The sequence below is a fragment of the Castor canadensis genome, chromosome 17 (assembly GCF_047511655.1).
Source record: "Castor canadensis chromosome 17, mCasCan1.hap1v2, whole genome shotgun sequence".
NCBI lineage: Eukaryota > Metazoa > Chordata > Mammalia > Rodentia > Castoridae > Castor > Castor canadensis.
In genome coordinates, this window is record NC_133402.1 from 20,870,262 (window position 1) to 20,889,602 (window position 19,341).

Consider the following 19,341-nt stretch of genomic DNA (forward strand, 5'->3'; position numbering starts at 1 on the left):
GGTAAAATGGTAACACATGCTGCTTTTAAAGGAGACAGTCATTTCTCAGTTCTGTCAAAATATTTTCACATGGAAACATAGGCTCAGTGCTGCCATTCTTCTGACTTTTTTCTCAAAAGAATCTGAAAGCCCAACATTCATATAAGATGCCCTATTTTTAAAAATGTGGACAGCAATTTCAATGAAATAAAATTCTGTGTGAGTTACGGGAATGCATTTAAAAGAAGGCATGTAAACAAGAGAGTTTGCATATATTAAGTCAGTTTAATCATAACAATTCTTAAACAAAAAAATTTCCTCCAAGAGACAATAGTTCACAGTAACTGCAAAGCTTACTCACAACTTTTAAAAATACCAGTCATGCTTAGTTAGCATTCAAAGAAGGTATTAGAGAATAACTGTAAAAACTTTGACCAGGAACATCAGCTCTGACTTTAAAAATTACAAATACTGAAGCAGATTGGTCTTAGACACAGTAGTTTTGACATCATCTGTTCGTCTGATGAGTTTCTGAAGTTTGGAAAATTGTACCTCTATAATTGGATAATGCGCTTATTCTAAACTAAACATTTTCAAATGTAGAAAACAACTAGCAAGCTACACATACAAAGAAAAGCCCTCTAAGACAAGCTCTCCACGTGCTGGGTACCAGCACATGCACCATGAATCCTGGAAGACTAGAATTGATACATACACTTGGCCTGGAATCTGACCCAGGCTCAACAATGGAGTGTGCATTCACCTACACATTAATGACAAACTCTGGGTTAGTGTAAGAGAAGCCAGCAAATTCATTTTGATCCAAGTTCATGATGAAGAGTTTATCAGTGGGAGTCAGCTCCACAGGCTGTCTGGTGAACTCTTTGTCGAAGTTGGAGGTGTCTCGCTTGTCTCTCTGCCAAATGGAAAGCAAACAGATTAACACAGCATAAGGAGAAGGAAAGATGTGACCAAGACATTGTAGTTATTGGAAGGCTGATGACATTTTACAAGCAGAGTCAAAAAGAGCCCTGGGATGACAAATTTTAGCAGCTGCATTGAACGCATTAGCTTCATTTAACATTGAATGTTGGCTTCAGGACAGAAAACTTGGTGGACATTTTCTAAGGAATGAAATTCATTGAATTTCTTTTAAGGATGGCCATAAAGTAGTGTGGTGTGTGTGTGTGTGTGTGTGTGTGTGTGTGTGTGTGTGTGTGTGTGTGTGTGTGTGTGTGTGTGTGTGTGGTGTTATGTTTTGACTCTGATATTAATTGCATTGGTAACTTACTCCTAATGTCACAGTATTAGTTGTTGGACAGAGTGTCCTTGAGAAAAACAGCAACCTCTGTGGCCAGGAGGCCTCCTTTTTTGAAATGAGGAACTGTTGAACAGACCCTGCTCCCAGAAGGCAAAATAGCCACATAAGGAAATCAGCTCAGTGCTCAATAAAAGGAACTGACTGCTGTCCACTCCACATTCACAAGTGCATTCTAGGCTTTGAAGGGCTGTTCACAAGCCCAGCCACAAACTACAGTTTGGGTCTTGGCCAGAGATTCTCTCCAAAGATGACTATGTATCAGGTCAACGCATTGTAAGGAAGAAAACCCAAAGTTTAAAGTAAGGTCTGTAAGGGCAGTCTTAAAAAGTGAACATCTCAATTCTTCTGTTCAGTCTTGCCTTCTTTCTTTCTTTCTTTCTTTCTTTCCTTCCTTCCTTCCTTCCTTCCATGCATTAACTCTAGTTTACTAGCTGTAGTTTGGGGTAAGTTTTACCAGGGAACATGAGTATGGGCTGACCATGAGGTCTATGTGATACTCTGGCCTCTCTGGGGTCCTTCTCAGCCTCTTCCCATCCACAACTCACCTGCCTAGAGAGCAGGTAGATCTGGAGAACCCACCTCCCCATTGTTAGATGAGAAAACTGAGGCACAGTTAGGTAAAGTGACTTGCCCAAGACTGCACAGTGGGTGGGTGAGTTTTACCTGACCACATCACTGCTAAGTTTGCCTCACCACAGTCCCTCAGGCTGGAGGAATAGACTGAGGGCTGTTTAACTGCACAACAACCAAGGATGATGCCTGAGATTCACTGGCACCAGAGCAGTTGTCTGGCTGAAGCCAGACTTGTGCTGGAGGACAGAGGGGAGAGTCACAAGGATTGGCTGGCTCAGAATTTGGCCAAGCTCGTGGAGTTTACTAAACCCCTGCTGAGGTTTTGCTCCTAACAGGTAGGTACTGGTTGATAAGGATTTCTCATTGCTGGGCTCAGAACTGTTTCCTTTTGGCTGCTTTCCTGAGACAGGCAAAATTTCTCTATGGAGTTCCCTACTTCCTATTGGGGTGTCTGAGTGATAGGTGGGATAGATGTAAAGACAGGGACAAAGCTGCCATCAGTAGTACGCTCGGGTAAGCATGGCCAGAGATGCTGATGAAGCTGTTTTCAGGATGCTAGGCCATGTCCTACCCACACTTTGCTGTAGGAGGTCCCATGCTTAGGCACTCCATGTGCTACTTTTATGTCCAAGGGGAAACTTGAATGTGTCCTCTTCCTTTAATATCATCTGTGTATTCCTCTCCTGGTTCCACAGGTCATACATAAGCATCTTTTTAGTTGTCTTCATTGTGCTTATTGCTTTGGCAAATTTTTATTTAGTGTTTCTCTCCACAAGGGCGGGTCCTTGTCTGTCAAGAAGCGTACCTCACACATAGTAGACTTCATAATCATTTGTTGAATAATGAATGAATCCATGAATGAAGACTTGACTAAGGGAGAGTGTCTTTATTTTTTCCAACTTACAGTCACCCCTGAGCCAGGGACTTCACTCTGAAGCAAAATAATGGGATATATTTCCGCTGGTCTTAAGGGCAAATGGGCACTGTCCACTTTCAGCCCTAGTATAAAGTGAACTGTACGAGGGTCCTTCAAGGTCTGGGAGCTCTAGGTTATGTGTGGGCTAGGAGGCAGGTGTCGCTGGGGCCAGAGAGGCAGTTTTCTGCTTTTCCTACTTCTGGGTCTCCTCTGGCATGATCGGCACTAGCTGGCCTTCCCCTCCCCTTCGCCCAAGGGCTTGCTGCAGAAGTTTCCTTCCCACTAACTCCCTACTTGGGAAGCCCTTTCCTATTTGCTATATTGCAGGCTTTAGGCAGCCACATGACCCAAATAGGATTTGCCTCTATGGACTTTGTCCTGTGAGCCCAAAAATGTTCCAGAATGTCATCTAGAAGTTGGGAGAGAATGGTCCCCTCTGTTAGGACAATTGCTTTTGGGTTGACACCACCTGAAGCCACATGAGAACAGCAGCACTCATGCAAGGAGGATGATTAATTCCACTGCCCTTTATTCACCCCCCAAGGAAGCTGTGTGATCATGGTCTTCCTTTCTCAGGTCAGTGGGAAGTCTAAGAAATTAAAAGAGGGATTCTTGGATCCAGGCAGATAATTAGTCATGGCTACCAAGGACTTTGTGTACATTTCTTTGGATTTTCTTATTTAGTTTCTTTTTTTCAATTCTCTCCTAATTTAAATTATTTTGGAAAATTTCAGCCTGTCTCTGATGGGGTAGAAGAACCAGGCTCTGTCAAGATAGGGGCAGAGAGTTGGGAGGGCAGTGGTGTCTCCCTGAGGCTCAGAGAGGGTGCTCCCTACAGAACCCTGAATGATGGACCCAGAGGGTGATGCTCAGCACACAGAATCAAGCTGCAGAACCACTTCCTTCTCCATATGGAAACAGCATGGCTCTTTGTCGATATTCTGTGGTCTGTTAGAGCATGGAGATAGTCTTCAGCTTTCTAGCAAGCCCCATCCCATCTTCCATCCTACTTATCTCCTTGCCCACCCATCACACTGTATGATTGGCCCAGAAATTCAGGCCAAGAGGTTGTTGCTGTACCTTTTCCTTATACCTCAAACTGTGGTCTCCAGAGACAAAGAGGAGCCTCACAGACAATGAATTTTTCTTTTTTGAAAGAAGCTCTTCCTGACTAGCCTGGAGACTAATTTTTGCCAGACCACATCATGCTTTGAAGAACATGTTTAATGACTACCTTCCCACCAGATGCTATGGAGAGGGGAAAGAGGGATGGATCGCATCTTATTTCCCACTGTGATCCTGACACCCAACCTGGCACCTGGTTGGTGCTCAATAAATGCTAGCTGAATGAATGGAGGGGGAACAAATGGATGATCATAAAAATAAATTTCTTTTCCCGAAGACTTATCATTTGCAGAGTATTCTCCAGAGATTATGTAGGATGTAAACTCTGTTTCTCAGGTTCCTCTGAACTGGAATGTTGGTGGAAAAGAAACAGTGGGAAGTCTGACTAATGATTCCTTACTTCCACAGAAGGCTTCTCTGACCAGCCTTCAGCAAGGTATGTGAGGGAAGCAAGACTTTGGGTTCAGTACCTATTTCTGAAAACCATGGAACTTGAAAAATAATGGCAAGAATTTGAGTCGAGTCATATATATATGTGTGTATATGTATACACACACACACACACACACACACATATATATATATATATATATATACACATAATTTATCTATCTATCTAATTTATTCATCCACCCATCCATCCTTCTTACATTGCTTTTGGAGGCTGTCTTAGATTATTTGTCAATGACCCAATGTTTCTCCATGGTTTTTATCCTGAGAGCATGTTCAAGACCCAATAACTAGACAAAGGACCTCAAACTACTTGCTTGGTGGTAGGCATGGCTCAGAGATACTTGTGTTATTACAGATCAGACAGATCCCTATGCCAGGGGTCAGGGCACCTGGATTTTTACCCCACCTAAGAAACTTGGGCAAGTTATTTTCTCTCTCCAGTGCCAGATTCCCCAGCTAGAGTCTTCGCTCCTTCTCTAATGTCCTATGCTTGTCAGCTAGGACTTCAAGTTTCCTTCACATTAGGTCCAGACTGCTTGCACAATGGCAATGGGAGAGATGGTCCCCAAGCCTGGAGCAGAAAAGAAAGAACTGTGAGTAACTCAGTCTAAGCAGAAACACAAGACTTGGTTTTCTTAAAGATGAGAAGTCTCACTTCAAGGAATTTGTCAAACTTTAAAGGTCCCTTGCTGATCTCTCAGAAGCCCTGGATCTTCTAGGATTCCCTTTAGGGCTGTCTGAGGATAGCAGAGAACAGTAGGTAAGAATGAGGAATCAACTGCTGTCCTAACCTGCTCAGACAGAAATGAAATCTCTCCCACCCAATGTTTCCTTGGGCTTCTGGGAGATCACAAAGTTGCTAGTTAAAAAGAATATTGTGTCCAAACTGAGAGGAGTAGAGATTTTGATGAGAGGATCAAGAGCCTTGGCGATGTTCCTAGCTGGCCTGTAAACTTGACTTTGGTGGGAATGTGGGCTTTGAGCTGTGACAGTGTCGGAGGCTCCGGCCAGGTCATCCCACCCCATTTCAGGCCACCAGGGGTCCCTGAATGGTCCTCAGCTCCTGCTCTCTGACTGAGGGAACAGTGAGGCTCTGTTTAAGATTTGGATTTAGTTTCTTTCTCTTGAATTCCTTCCTCGGGCCCTACTTTGTAGTTTAGCTCCACACTTTTCAAAGAGAGTAGCTTTCCTTGAAATGGCATTTCTTCTTTTCTTTCTTTTTTTTTTTATTGTATCTTGATGCTAGAAGAAAAATGGCACATAACAGATATCCAGATACAAATGAACATTTTCACAAACATCTTGCAAAACAACATCAAAGTGAAGAACACAACCATCTTTGCTTCAAGAAGAGGCGTCTGCCTCTGAGTATTTAATTAGCTTTCCAAAGTCAGCAACAAACCTAGGCAAATCCCTCCCCACAGGCAGGAGCCTGCCCAGCTCCATCTTCGTGGTGAAATCAAAGCAGGTCATTGTGGTTAATAACATTTGGACATAGATTTGAAAGCATGTGTAACAAAGTGAGTCACTTTCTCTCTCTCTCTCTTATGCACTTAAACAACAGAAAACCCCAAAGCAAATAAAGTTTGAAATGCAATGTAAAACCATGTCCCTTTGGGACCTTACTAGAGTGACCATGTTGTTTCAGGGAATTGTGCCAAATGCCCTTTGGAGTAGTTTGGGGATGGGGAGTGGGGGGGTGGTCAGGGACATACAGCAGCAGAAAGGACAGTGTGGAGGCAGCACCCAAGCTGGTTGCCTTTTGACCCCTGGAAGTGCTTTTAGATTGAAACTGTCTAAAAGCACACTCATGAAATTTTAGAAGGACTTAGATAATCTTCTTAGCTTTGAGTTAAAAAAAGTAAAAATAAAATTTTATTTTTAGCATATTCTTTTCAAAGGTCTACTGCCTCCAGAACAGGCAGTGTGGAGGGGTTCCCTCTAGGGCAAAGCAACCATGGACTTGGACACAAGCCAGGAAGGACTCCCCGCCAGGAAGGGAGCGAATACTGCCAGCATCCAATTCATTTACCCATTTTGTAGGAATGAACTAGATTGGATGGCTGGGGTAAAAATGGCAGTGCACAAAATGAGGGAGAGAAAGCAAGCATTTTTCTCTTCCCACTGGACTTATGGAACCGACATGCTGGGGACATACATTGAAAGAGGACTTTGACAATGTCCCAATTATGCAGCAACATTTTCTGTATGCCACCTGCATAATTCCATCTCGTAGAGATGCTCCAAGCTACCTGAGGACTTTTGGGTTCTGCAACATGGTCACTCTAGTTTTATCAGAAAACAAAACATGGATGCAACTCGGCAATGAAAAGGAAATGTCACCACAATAGCCGTTGAGCTCGAATGACAGAAATGAAGGACGGAGATCTACACAGCTACTTAGCTCTTGACTTCAGGTTTTAAAAATTCAGAGTTAACAAAGGAAAATCCTTCGAATTCTGATTGGTCAATATTCCTGATGACTTCCTGGTCAGGAGGTGTTAGGACTGGTGGATGGCGGGTGAAAAATCGGTCGAAGTTTTCAGCATTTCGCCCACACTATGAGAGGGGAAGAAAAGAACTTGTGGTGGGTGGGAAAAACAAAAACAAAAGCCAAAACAAAACAGAACCAAACAAAACCGGGTGAGGTTTTCTCAGATCCCTTCCCTTCAGAAACTCAGAGAGGTTGTTTCAATGATCGGAAATGACAGCAACATAAATAATGCAACCTTCTCGTGACCTTTGGTACATGACCTTGGGCTCCCGAACTTCAGTTGCTAGAGCTCATGAGTCACCCCTGGTTTTCCTTCTGGGCAGTCCAGAGATGCATGGCAAAGCATGAGATGGTGGGACTAGTGGCATGTGGCATGTTCCCCCACCCAAGCCCAAGGAGTCAGCCAAGCTCACTTTCGGAAAGGACAGAACTGAGGTACCTGAGATGCTTCATGTGGTGCAAGATGCAAACTAATGATCCATTTATACATCACCTGGGAGGTCTCAACAATTATAGCAGCAGATTCCTGAAAGCGCCGTCCCATAATTCTTGATCAGGAACAATAGATGCATCCAGTTCAACAGAATACAGATCCCAAGCACAAGAGACGGGGGTGGCATCTGCAATGCCCCGTGCTGAGCCCGATCCTCACTGACCCTTAGTTATAAGGAGCCAGGAGGGAAGCTCAGTTGCCTTTTCTCCAAATAAGAAGCCATATAGAAGGAAACACAAACCAGTGCTTGGTGAGGCCGGCAGGCTCTCAAGAGGAAACCCTCTGCCAATTCTCACCCATCCTGCAGGTCCTTGTCTATGAAAAGGCTGGTCAGAAGGCAGTTATATCATGTGTGTACATGTGTGCATGTGACACACATGCTACATTCCCACGTAACAAGAGACAAGCCACCAACTCAGGGGTTCCTTGTTCTTTGTTCCTCACCAGCCAAACCTGCTTGCATAAAAACTGAGTATTTCAGTGTCTATGGGAGGTAACTTCAGTCTAATAATGAAATAGAAGTCATCATGATGGCGGCTAGCATTTATTGTGCATTTGCTATATCCAGGTACCCTGGAAAACTCTTTATTTACATTATGTTATTTAAACCTCCCAATGGTACTAGGAGTATTTATTATTATCTCCATTTTATCAATGAGGAAACTGAAGTAAAGTTCACCACCACACCACTAATGAACAGCAAAGTCACAGCAGGAGTTGGATCCATCTGACATCAGAGCCCAGGTTCTGGGCTCCGTTCTTACAAGGAAGCTCAATGGGCTTGTGACAGAGTGAATACTGGAGTGGAATGGAGGTGGGAGGGACACCAGGGAAGGGGATGAGGTCTTAGCTCTGAATGACAGAAAATGTGATTGTATCAACTAGTGGGATGGAGAAAGTAGGAGAACTCAGAAAGATGATGATTTCTGCTTTGGACATGATAGCTTTGAGAGGCCAGAAGAGAATCTAGGTGAGGACCAGAGGGAGTCAGAAGTGCAGCTTCTGGGCAGGGTGTGGTAGCTCGCACCTGTAATCCTAGCTACACAGCAGGTGGAGATAGGACAATTGCAGTTTGAGGACGGCCCTAGGCAAAAGTGAGAGACCCTACCTGAAAAAGTAAAGTAAAAAAGGCTGGAACTCCAACTGGTAGAGCACCTGCCTAGCAGCATGAGGCCCTGAGTTCAAACCCACCCCAGTACTGCCCCAAAAAAGTACAAATTGATCTGGAGTTCCAAAGAGAGATCTTGAAAAAAATTCAAAAAACAAAATAAGAATGGTGGGGACAGATACAAATAACAATAAGGGCCCTTGAGCACTCTCCATGCAACATTTGCTAAGTGTTTGGCACACATTGCCTTTTTAATTCATGCAACAATCCAGTGAGGGAAGTAGTTTATTCTCATTTGCCAAAGGTAAAGCTTCCCCTAAAACTGGGTTACAGCAGTAGGAGGACCAGGAGAGAGCAGACAAGCTAAGTCATGGAAGAATCCAAGGACAGAGGAATTGTCATAAGTGAAGTTGAGTAGGAAAGTCATTGAAAGTGGTCACTGCACTTGGCAACTGGGAGGGCCTTGATGGGACACTGATGACTGCCCCTTGGGCTCCAGTGGCTCAGAGAGTGAGGGGCCACTGAGATAGTCAAGGAGAGTAAGTTCAGCAGGTGCTTGTGGCTCATGCCTGTAATCCTAGCTACTTAGGAGGCAGAGATCAGGAAGATCATGGTTCAAAGCCAGCCCCGGGCAAATAGTTCTCGAGACCCTATCTCCAAAATACCTAACACAAAAAGGGCTGGTGAAGTGGTTCAAGGTGTAGGCCCTGAGTTCAAACCCCAGTATAGCAAAAAAAAAAAAAAAAAGAGCAAATTCCTATTTAAAACCTAGAGTAAGAGGAAGCAGACTGATTTGATATGTGTGCAAGGGGTGTCATGCTCAAAGAGCCTCAGCCTCCTGCTTGCTTTTCTTTGATAGAAAGGAGCCTGTAGACAAGAATTCTAATCCTGGCATTTTTCTACCCATTCGCTGTGTGAACTGGCACATTTCCTAAAGTCTCTGGTTCCTCTTTTATAAAACAGGGACAGTTCCAGTTCCGAATATATGGGGTTATGACACAGACAAGATAAGACAACGCATGTGTTGGGCACAGGGCCTGGCACCATGTAGGTGACCAACGTATCATAGCTGTAGCTTCTGGTTCCCACTTTCTACTGTGAATCCCTATGGGCAGCAAATGCTTCCTGTGATAGGGTATTTTCACAGTGTTTAAGTCTGAAATACCAAGGAAACAGCCTCGAATTTTTAAAAGATTCTTGTTAGACTTAAAGTAACATTTGTTATTAGGACACACACACACACACACACACACACGTGCTAGAGACTGAACCCAGAACCTCACATTTGCTACACAAGAGCTCTTCCACTTGAGCTATGCCCCCAATCCTTTTGTTTTTATTTTGCTTTTGAGATAAGTTCTCTCTACTTTGCCTCTCTCTCTCTTGCCTCTGCCTCCCAAGTAGCTGGGGTTTATAGGTATATGCACCTGGAATATATTGCATATTGATTTTGCTATGGAAATGTAAAAACGCAAACTTGATGAAAAGCAATTCTAGATGAAGCAAAGACATGAACGCAAGAAAGTTCTAGAAAAAAAGCCTGAATAAATGTATGTATATTCTAACAGTGGAAAAATATTTCAAAAGGACATAAACCAAGAAGCAACAACAAAACAACTGATATGTCTGACTACATAAAAATTAAGTTTAGTAGAGCACCTGCCTAGCAAGTGTGAAGCCCTGACTTCAAGCCCTAATTCTGCCAAAAATAAATAAACAAATAAATGAATAAATAAAAAATTATATATGGTTAAAAAAACAAATAAAGTCTAAAGGTCAACAAACTAGCAAAACATGTTTGTAATACTTACTAAAGAAAAAAGGCTCTTTCTTTAATTTACAAAACACTCATGTATTCAGAAGAAAACAATGATCCAAAGGAAAATTGAGAAAAAAGAGAGAAAACTATTTTTAAAAAGTCAAACTATATGAAAATATGCTCAAATCTCATTCATAAATAAGAAAACACATACAAGCAATGAGGAAATGATGTCTTAAGCAAGGGGAGGCGATGTGATGAGGATGTCTTGAAGAAAGCACTCCAGGCAGAAGAACATGTGCAAAGGCCCTGAGATGGGAACTTGCTTAGTATTATCATCTGCAAAGCCAGTGTGACCACAGTAGAGTGACCAAGGGGCAGGGGACAGGAGAGATCTCAGAGGGGACCAGAACATTGTCCTCTGGCCATACCAGGAAATCAGATTTTCATCTCAGCTCCATGAGAAATCACTGGAAAGTTCTGAGCTCTAGGTGACATAAATCCATGTTTAAACAGGACCCCTGTGTACAAAACAGACTGAAGGGGTAAGGTGACAGTGGAGTCAGATGAGAGAGGATTAGGGCTTGGCAGAAGAGCATAGGAAAGAAGGAAAGACACATCTGGATTTGGGTTACGTTTTCTACTTAGAGTTTGACAAGATTTGCTGATAGACCAGCTGTGAAGACTGAGAAGAAGGGAGGAACTGGTGGTGCCCCAAGACTTTCCACTCGAGCTACTTGGTGAGAGAGGCCACTGGGGTTACCGCATGGTAGTGGTGATGGTGGGGGGATTGAATGTTGATTCCATTTGTGGTCAGTTTGGGACTCCGGTAGAGATGCCAGGGACTCACCTGGGCATGAGGTGTGACTGTGGTGGGGAATGGAGAGGAACAGGGCACTGAAGTGCACCAGGAGCTCAGGTAGGAGACTGCTGAAGCCCTGCAGCCAGAGACAGGGGACAGGGTTGAGGGAAAGCAGGGATCAGAGAGGATGATACTGAGAGGAAAGAGGAGGTGCTGGTGGCAGGGATCTGGGATGAAGGCTTCTGTCCTTTGTCCACACCAGCCAGGCTAGGAAGTATGTTAGCTGAGACACTGGGGTCCTCGGGGGGCCACTTTTTTCCTTTAAAAACCCTCCGTTTCCAACCACACCAGAGGGCTGCTGATTTGCCTGGGCTCCCCAGAGGCTGTGACAGGAGCGTGAAGCAACTGGCAGCTCCACAGTTTCCTCCCCAATCCTCCCCTCACTGCCTGGAGAACAATGAAATCTTTATGTGAGATAGCACAGTGGAGAGGCAAGAGCAGGGGTTAACCAAGGTGGCACGAGCATGGTTTTCCTGCTAATAAGCAGCTTAGGGGGCTGACAGATCACAGGCTCCGTGTTAAGTGTTTCTGTGTTTCAAATGGAGCTGTCACTGTCCGTTAGTTTCAGGAGCACTCCCTAAATGGAGACGTCAGCCCTTGGGAGGCACAGCCTGAGCCAGCCCTACAACTGCAAGCTGTGTCCTTGGAGGATGGGCAGCTTGGTGGCAGGGACCTAATTACAAACACTGTGTGAACCGCACCTGCCTCTGTGACCATCTGGGGTGGGTGTTTCAGGCTCATTTAGCTACTGAAAGAAAATTCAATCCCTTTGTCATGGGGTTTACCAATAGGGCTGCTGGAACAGGGATGGGGCCAGAAGCCAACGAGATTATTTAAACTGCAGGCAGCTCTTCCAGGGTTGGAGAGGGCAGTAAGAATTTTCACTTGTGGAATTGTGCTTCGGAATTTAAGAACCTAGCGAGAAAAGCTGACCTGGGAGTGCTTATATGGGAGCTCTTCTTCTTCTTCTTCTTCTTCTTTTTTTCTCCCCCTCTTCCTTCTAATTTGTGTCTTTGTGTTACTAACAGCTTTGGGTCTAGCTATTGAATGCAGGGCTGGGGTGTAGCTAAGCAATGGAACAGGTGCTTAGAGCTAGTGAGAGGCCCCAAGTTCCATTCTCAGCACCTCAAAAACAAATAAACAAACGTGGAGCTCAGTTATACCAGCCATATGGATCTTTCAAAACTGTCAACCTCAGTAGTATCCTTTATCCTGAGGACATGCGTTCTAAGCCCCTCATTGGGTGTCTGAAACTGTGGATGACACTAAGCTCTATATATACCATGCTCATTCCTATATATACATACTTATGGTAATGTTTAATTTATCAATTAGGCACAGCAAGAGATTAACAATAACTAATAATAAAATACAGTACTTATAAAATACACTATATTAACAGTAATTTAAAAGTTTTAAGTTGCTTCTTTCTGGAATTTTCCATTTAATATATTTGGACTCATGTTGACAACAGGTAACCAACACTAGGGAAAGGGATGCCATAGACAAGGGGGCACAAGTTTCCCTGCTCCAATGGATCCCAACTGCCCAATGCCCACATTCCTCAGAATGTCTTATGGGGCCCATCAGGACTTGACCCTTGTCACCTGGTCCATACACCCCTCACTGCTCACATCTACCAGCCCCTGACACCATATTGAAACATTTCTGGTTCCTAGGACACACATGCATGTCGCAGGCTATCTTCTCTGCCAGGAACATGCGTTTCCCACCTGTCCCATCCCCCCCAATCCTGCTATCTCCTGCTATCCTGTATCCTTTCTTCCTCCAGGAGGTTTTCCTGGGTCCCCCTCCACACACACACACACACACACACACACACACACACACACACACACACTCACACACACACACTCCTGAGTGAGCTCCATCAGGATTCAGGATGCTCATCAGAGAACCAGCAGAAAAAAAATTTTTGGAAGCAATTGTCAACCAATAGGGAAAACAGTTAAATAAGTAATGATACATCTATTTGATGTATTACCAGGCAAAACACTCTGAAAAATTAAAAGAAGATATAGAAGAATATTAAATTACATAGTTATCTATCATTACTAATAAAGTATATAATATGTTCCTATTCTATAAATGACATACATAAATGGACATGTGATATTTGTATGCCTATCATACGTGCTCACAGAGGCTAGAGGTGAGGATTAAGGATTGTTTTTTTCCCTTTATCTATTACGTTTGATTATATCTTTGGAAATTGAAAAATCAGGAGTTATTTTATAATTATAAAATAATCTACAAAATCTATTTTAAATGAGAAATCTATCACAACAGAAAAAACAGAAATCAAGAGACTGGGAATACTGGGAACTTGTGGAGGCTGGCCTTGTGGAGGCTGGCCTCTCAGTCAACTGCCCTAAGCAAGGTCTCCCAAGTGGCTGCCCTATGTTGGCTTTGGTGCTAAGGGTGATGAGGAGGGCTCTGCATAGCTGCATCTGGACACTGAAACAAGAGGGCCCTTGTACTTGTTCTCAGAGAGCTTTCAGGCTAGGAGAGGAGATGGATGCACACACAGGCCACTGCATGGAATCCTGTGACAGGCAGTGCCCTTGAGCACAGGGGTGACGTCTAAGATGAGTGGGACATGAAGGAGAGATTGCTTCTTTGGAGAAGATATGGAGAGAGCCAGGGGGTGTGCCCGAGGGGGGAGACCTAGCAGGGAAAGAAGGCAGAGACAGAGAGAACTGCTAGGGAGAGCACAGAGGCCCATTCTAGGGTGTTCGTTGCTTAACCTGACTTTGAAAACACAAGGTCTCCATCAGGACCCTGAGCCTCCTCAAGAGAACAAGACTGGAGGGTCTCAGTCAAAAGACATTCAAGCCATATAGCCTAGGCAAAAATAAATAAATAAATAAATAAAGGAGTCTTTTAAAGATAACGTGTGCACATTCAAGGAAATTCAGGGTTGTTTCTATGCCTTAAGCACAGGACGGCTCCACCCAGAGACAGCAGCCAGCTAAACGTGGAGCTGCACACACATTTGATCATTTTTTAAAAGTCACTTTGTGGAGTACGGCTTTTCTCTTAAGCAAAGAGTCAGCTGACATTTGGCATAGTTGGCCTTTGGCAGAAAAAAAGAAAGATGAAAGCCTCCCTTTTTCTGCTAATAATGAAGGCCCCCACACTGGTGGTAGTTTGTCTCTTATGTCTATTTAAGAGGAAGTCAGCAAGAGAGAGGTCTTTTGTGTTTCACAGTAAGTTTGTTTGGTTTCCTTCATTTTCATTTTAGAAGATCATGCTATGCCTTGTTTTCTTCCAGATCTCTGTTCAGATGTCCCCTCCACAGAGAAGCTGTCCTGAATCTCCTTCAAATAAGGTGGAGTCCTCACTCTCCTCTCCTGTTACTCTACCAGAGTGTTCTGCTCATTGCTGTCATAGAAACATCGAACATCTCTCAACCGATCATTGCACATTCATTTTTTTGCTTATCTGCTTTCTGTGTCTATTCCCTTCTAGACTATCAGCTCCATGAGGGAAAAGTCACTTTTTCCCCCTCCATCACTGCATTTCCAAAACCCAGTATAGGCAATCGACGTCATCAAATGGACAAACGATGAGTGTGTTAAGTGCCTATGACGAGCCAGGTGCTTTGCTAAGTGCTTTACAAACATCGTCTCTGTTGACACCCTCCCCCCAACAGCTCTATGAAGTCCTTGCTGTATAAGGAAGGTTTGAAGTGATTAAGGGTCTGACTATGATTTGATCCCAGCTGTGACCAGAGACCCAGCCTCTTCTGTCAGCCTTCTCCATTTATTGCAGAAATAAGCAAGCTGTTGAAAAGCACCAAGAAAAATAAACAAAATTTCTTGCAATTCTACCACCCCAAGCTCTTTATTGGGTTAACATTTTGGTCTGTTTTCTGGATGGCTAGAAGAAGAGATGAATGGATGATTTTTTAATTCTTCAAACAGATGTGGAATCGCTACTTGATTCTTTATCTGCTTTTAAAAAGCAACTAGATGAAGAACACTGTAAACATTTTTCCATATCGACAAAGACCCATTTTTTCTTATCTATTCTTCACCATTCATCCTAAACCTTCACTGCTGGCTTTAAATAAACTCACTCTCAAATAGCAATTATCTTCTCTATTTGCCTGTGTTTTTAATGATTTGATTCCCACAAATCTGGAAGATGAGCAGGAGAAAGGTTATCTCCACTCAACAAATAACTTGAAAAGTTAACAACTTATTCCAGGCCATCTGATGTAAAGTCAGAGAGCTAGTCAGTTTTATTCCAAAACCCCTGGGCTTTCTACTATGCACACCTCACTGTATCTGATCGTGTAGCATAGACTTTCAAGAAAGATGACCTGGGTACTAATGCCAACTCCATCCATTCAAGCAAGTTACCTCGATTCCCTAAGCTCCAGTTTCCTGTCCCCGTTGGATGGACTTACTTTGCAGGGGGCGGTGATGGAAGAATGTTCCAGATTCTGAACTCAGGACTTCATTTTCAGTGATATTACTGTGTTATAACTATTAACCAAATTTCCAGTATGTGTACACTACACATTCAGGTCAGCCCTGAATATGTTCCTGAGTTTTTTGTTTTGTTTTGTTTTGTTTTTTAGCCAAGCTTAAAACCAAACTTTGTATTTGAAAAATTATACCAAGCTTAGATAAAGATGGTGGTTGTATGTTACTTCATTTAAAAACATGCAAGCATCCATTTTGTTTTGAAGCTAGGTAGTAAACTGAAATCAGTACACCTCTGAGAATGAGGTGCTTGAGTCCTGCCCTTATAGTCCTTTATTGTTTAATTCTTTTGAAGCTTAGTAATTGCTTCTTTTTTAAATCCTGAGAGATGAAACTGCTGGCTTGTTAAGAAAAGTGAAACTGTAACCAAAATTTTTTGAAGTTTCACAAATTTAGAACATGTGCCTCTAATACTCAGCATGGTAGCAGGTGGCTGCCACTGAGCTCTGCCCGACTCAGTCTTGGGTTATAGAAGTCAGAATTCTCCATTCCAGTTACAAACATACTGAAGATCTGCCACTTAAACATGGAATGAAAACCAGCCCACCAAGGCTGGGGCAATGTAGGAGTTACAAGGTGGAACTGGGCTCTGGGCATCCCAGGGAGCTGTCAGGAGGAAAAGACACACACCCCGGGACAAGAGTGGGTCCACCCCACAAGCCTCACTGTGGAAAGACATTTCAAGCAGAGGCACACACCAAGTTGCTGGGTTTCTTTGTGGTTCTTTTTAAGAAACTGCATTTACAAATTAACAAAAAACAAGCCTTATTCTTTTCCTTCTGGGTCATGAGAAAGTCTCAACTCTGTAAGTTCTACTGTCATTGAAAGTTATTCTGGAGTCAGAATTTTTACTGAGTGGTTGTGGAGATAAGGTGATTGTGGAGATAGGAGGCACAGTGTCATGAAAACAGGGAGAAAAAGATTTCAAAAGGACAGAGGACTGGGCACCAGTGGCTCACACCTGTAATCTTAGTTATTTGGGAGACAGAGATCAGGAGGATTGAGGTTCGAAGCCAGCTCAGGCAAATAGTTCATGAGACCCCATCTCAAAAATACCCAACATAAAAACAGGGCTGGCAGAGTGGCTCAAGTGGTAGATTGCCTGCTTAGCAAGTGTGAGGCCCTGAGCTCAAACCCCAGTGCTGCCATAAAAAAGGAGAGGATTCTGAACATAGCCTACAGATAAACTGTTGTCCTTTGATGTCCATGGTGGGCTGGTTCCCAATATCTTTTGACTCCTCAAATACCAAAATCCTTGGATTCTCGGGTCCCCTATATAAAGCGGCATACTATCTGCATATAACCTATGCTTATCCTTCTGTATAAATCGTCTTTAGGTGACTTATAATACCTCATACAATGAAAATGCTGTGTACATAGTTGTTATAGTGTATTGTTTAGGGAATAATGTCAAGAAAAAAGATTGTGTATATGTTCAATGCAGATGCAATCTATTTTTTTAAAAAATATTTTCTACCCATGATTGGTTAGTAGAACCCAGGGATATAAAAGGCTGATGGTACTCACAAATAAAAGAAGTTATTAAAAGAATGAAGTAGAGTGAGATGTGCAGATAAGTGTCATTTCCAAGACAGGCAGAAAGGAGTGAAGCAAGGCGCAGAAATCACACCCAGCACCCTCCTTGCATATGATGTGGACTACTTCTTAGTCTGCACACATCCTCTTACAAAGTCATTCAAGAATCTGTTCATAGTGGGTGACTCTGGGAAGGCGAACCAAGGAGCCTAGCTAGGGGTCAAGGAAGGGGGGAAGACTTAATTTCATTGCTTAGTTTTTGATACTGCTTGAATATTTATTTTTCAGATTTGTTTTTAAAGGAGGGGAGATCAAAGGAAAAAATAAGATGGAGAGGTCAAGAAAGATAAGACAAGTGTATGAGAGGGAGGCAATTTTCAGGTCACTGATGACTCAAAGAGAGATGTGTCATGGAATGGTGGGAGCAGATAGCAGCAGAACGAAAGAAAGAATGAATTATTATTGAGTGGAAATAACAAGGTCCAGCAGCTCTTTCAAAAGTCTGTCCGCAAAGTAACATGCAGCAGTAGGCTCAACAGTAGGAAGGTGCAATCTAGGGTTTGAGGAAAATAATTTTAAGATGGAAAAGCCCTGGCTTGCTTTGATGCTAAGAGGAAGGCCAGGAGAGTGGATGGCTGCTGTCTGTGTCTCCCCAGCAGGCATTCCCCTCTCTTAGTGCTAGAAGGACTCTCTCCTTCTCCTCTTTCAAGATGCCTGGTATACATAGGAAGGGAACAAGTCTCTTGGTTTAGTGGGACAAATGACATAGGCCCAACCAGTCAGAACAGTTCATTCTTCTGGATATGGAATTAAAGGTAAGTATATGACCCAGTATTTTCCAATAAGATAGAGTCTCAGTCTTCTGGGAATGTTAGGAAAAGGACACTCTCTTTTGGTGAAAGTTTCTGAGATAATAAGATATAAGTTATTTGCTGCTATGAAACTGTGATGGTTAATTTTGACTGTCAACTTGATTGGACTGAGGGACACCTAGGAGACTGATAAAATACACCAGAGGTGATTAGATCATGAGGGTTCTGACCTAATCAATGCTTTAACCCAGTGATGCATTCAAAATTTGAATGGACTATTGGGAGGTAGTAGAACTGTGGAAGAAGTGGGTCACAAAGGACATGCCTTTGAAAGATATGCCATGTCCTCAGCTCCTTCCTAACTCTCTCTATTTCCCAACCACCATGAGGTGAGCATTTCTGCTCCACAATGCCCTCTGCCATGATGCTCTGCCTTACCACAGGCTCAGAAGTAATGAAGCCAGCTGACCATGAGCCAACATAAATCTCTCTTTCCTTCAATAGTTTTTCTCAGATGTTTGTCATAGCAATGAAATCTGTCTAACAGTATCCAAAAAAACCTTCTGAGAGTAACGAATGAAGTGGATGCAAAGGAGATCAGTCCCAAAGAATACCGAGAAATGCATTCCTGATGGCATTGTTTGAGACCATGGATCGAGTCATGCCTGAACACTCCCTTTTTTTTTTTTTTCTTAGAAGTCAGTTTGAATTGGGTTCCTATTTATAACCACAGGAGCTTCAGTGAATACAGAGAGTCGCTGCAGACACAGCAGACAGAGGAGACGTGCATGGGGAGATGGGAGAATGGGGTCAGGAGCGTAAGTCTTGCATGAGAGGGTAGAAGGTCAAGATGACTAGTCAGCAGTACAGCACTTGCTTTGCAAGCACAAAGCCCTGAGTTCAAACCCCAGTCCCACCAGAAAAAAAAAAGATGACTAATCAGGGAGGGGATAGGAAATGGAACGCCACCCACCCATGGGCATCTCCAGGCCTCAACTTTCCCAGTCACTTAGAAGATGGGCTATGAGCTGAGACCAAGGGGACTAGGACTTTAGTACAAAGAACCTGAGAAGAAAGGTTTGGGGAGACTAACTGGGAAGGCAAAGAGCTCACCAGGGTAACAAAACCCCTGTGGAGGCCCAAAGGGGCCCCACTGCTTCATTGTTACTCAGTTGCTAAGCAGCACAGCTAATGTTGAGTCCTGGGTCCATTTGACTCTCAGTGCACATTCCTTCTGTGTGACCCAGTCCCCCTGGGTAGAGTTAGACTTCATGAGTATCTGTCAACGAGCCAAGAAAGTATTTAAACTCAAGCTTAGACCAAAAGTAATTAAAATCCCCCATCTGTGTACCTGATTTCAGCTGATGAGAGAAGAAGCATTACACTGCCTAAGAGT

At 43.3% G+C, this 19,341-nt stretch overlaps 1 protein-coding gene across 4 annotated transcripts in view; it reads right to left on the reverse strand.

The window, feature by feature from the left end:
• Positions 1-244: 244 nt before the first annotated feature.
• The window catches only part of Prkcb (protein kinase C beta), a 295,276-nt gene continuing 276,179 nt past the window's right edge, over positions 245-19,341 (reverse strand). For 3 of the 4 annotated variants that reach the window (XM_074060333.1, XM_074060331.1, XM_020159751.2), the window contains one exon: positions 1,157-6,926. In XM_074060333.1, coding sequence (XP_073916434.1) covers positions 6,768-6,926 — 159 coding nt within the window. In that variant the 3' untranslated portion in view covers positions 1,157-6,767. Of the gene's footprint in view, positions 896-1,156; positions 6,927-19,341 lie in introns of those variants that run through there. The other variant, XM_074060332.1, reaches the window with a different exon arrangement.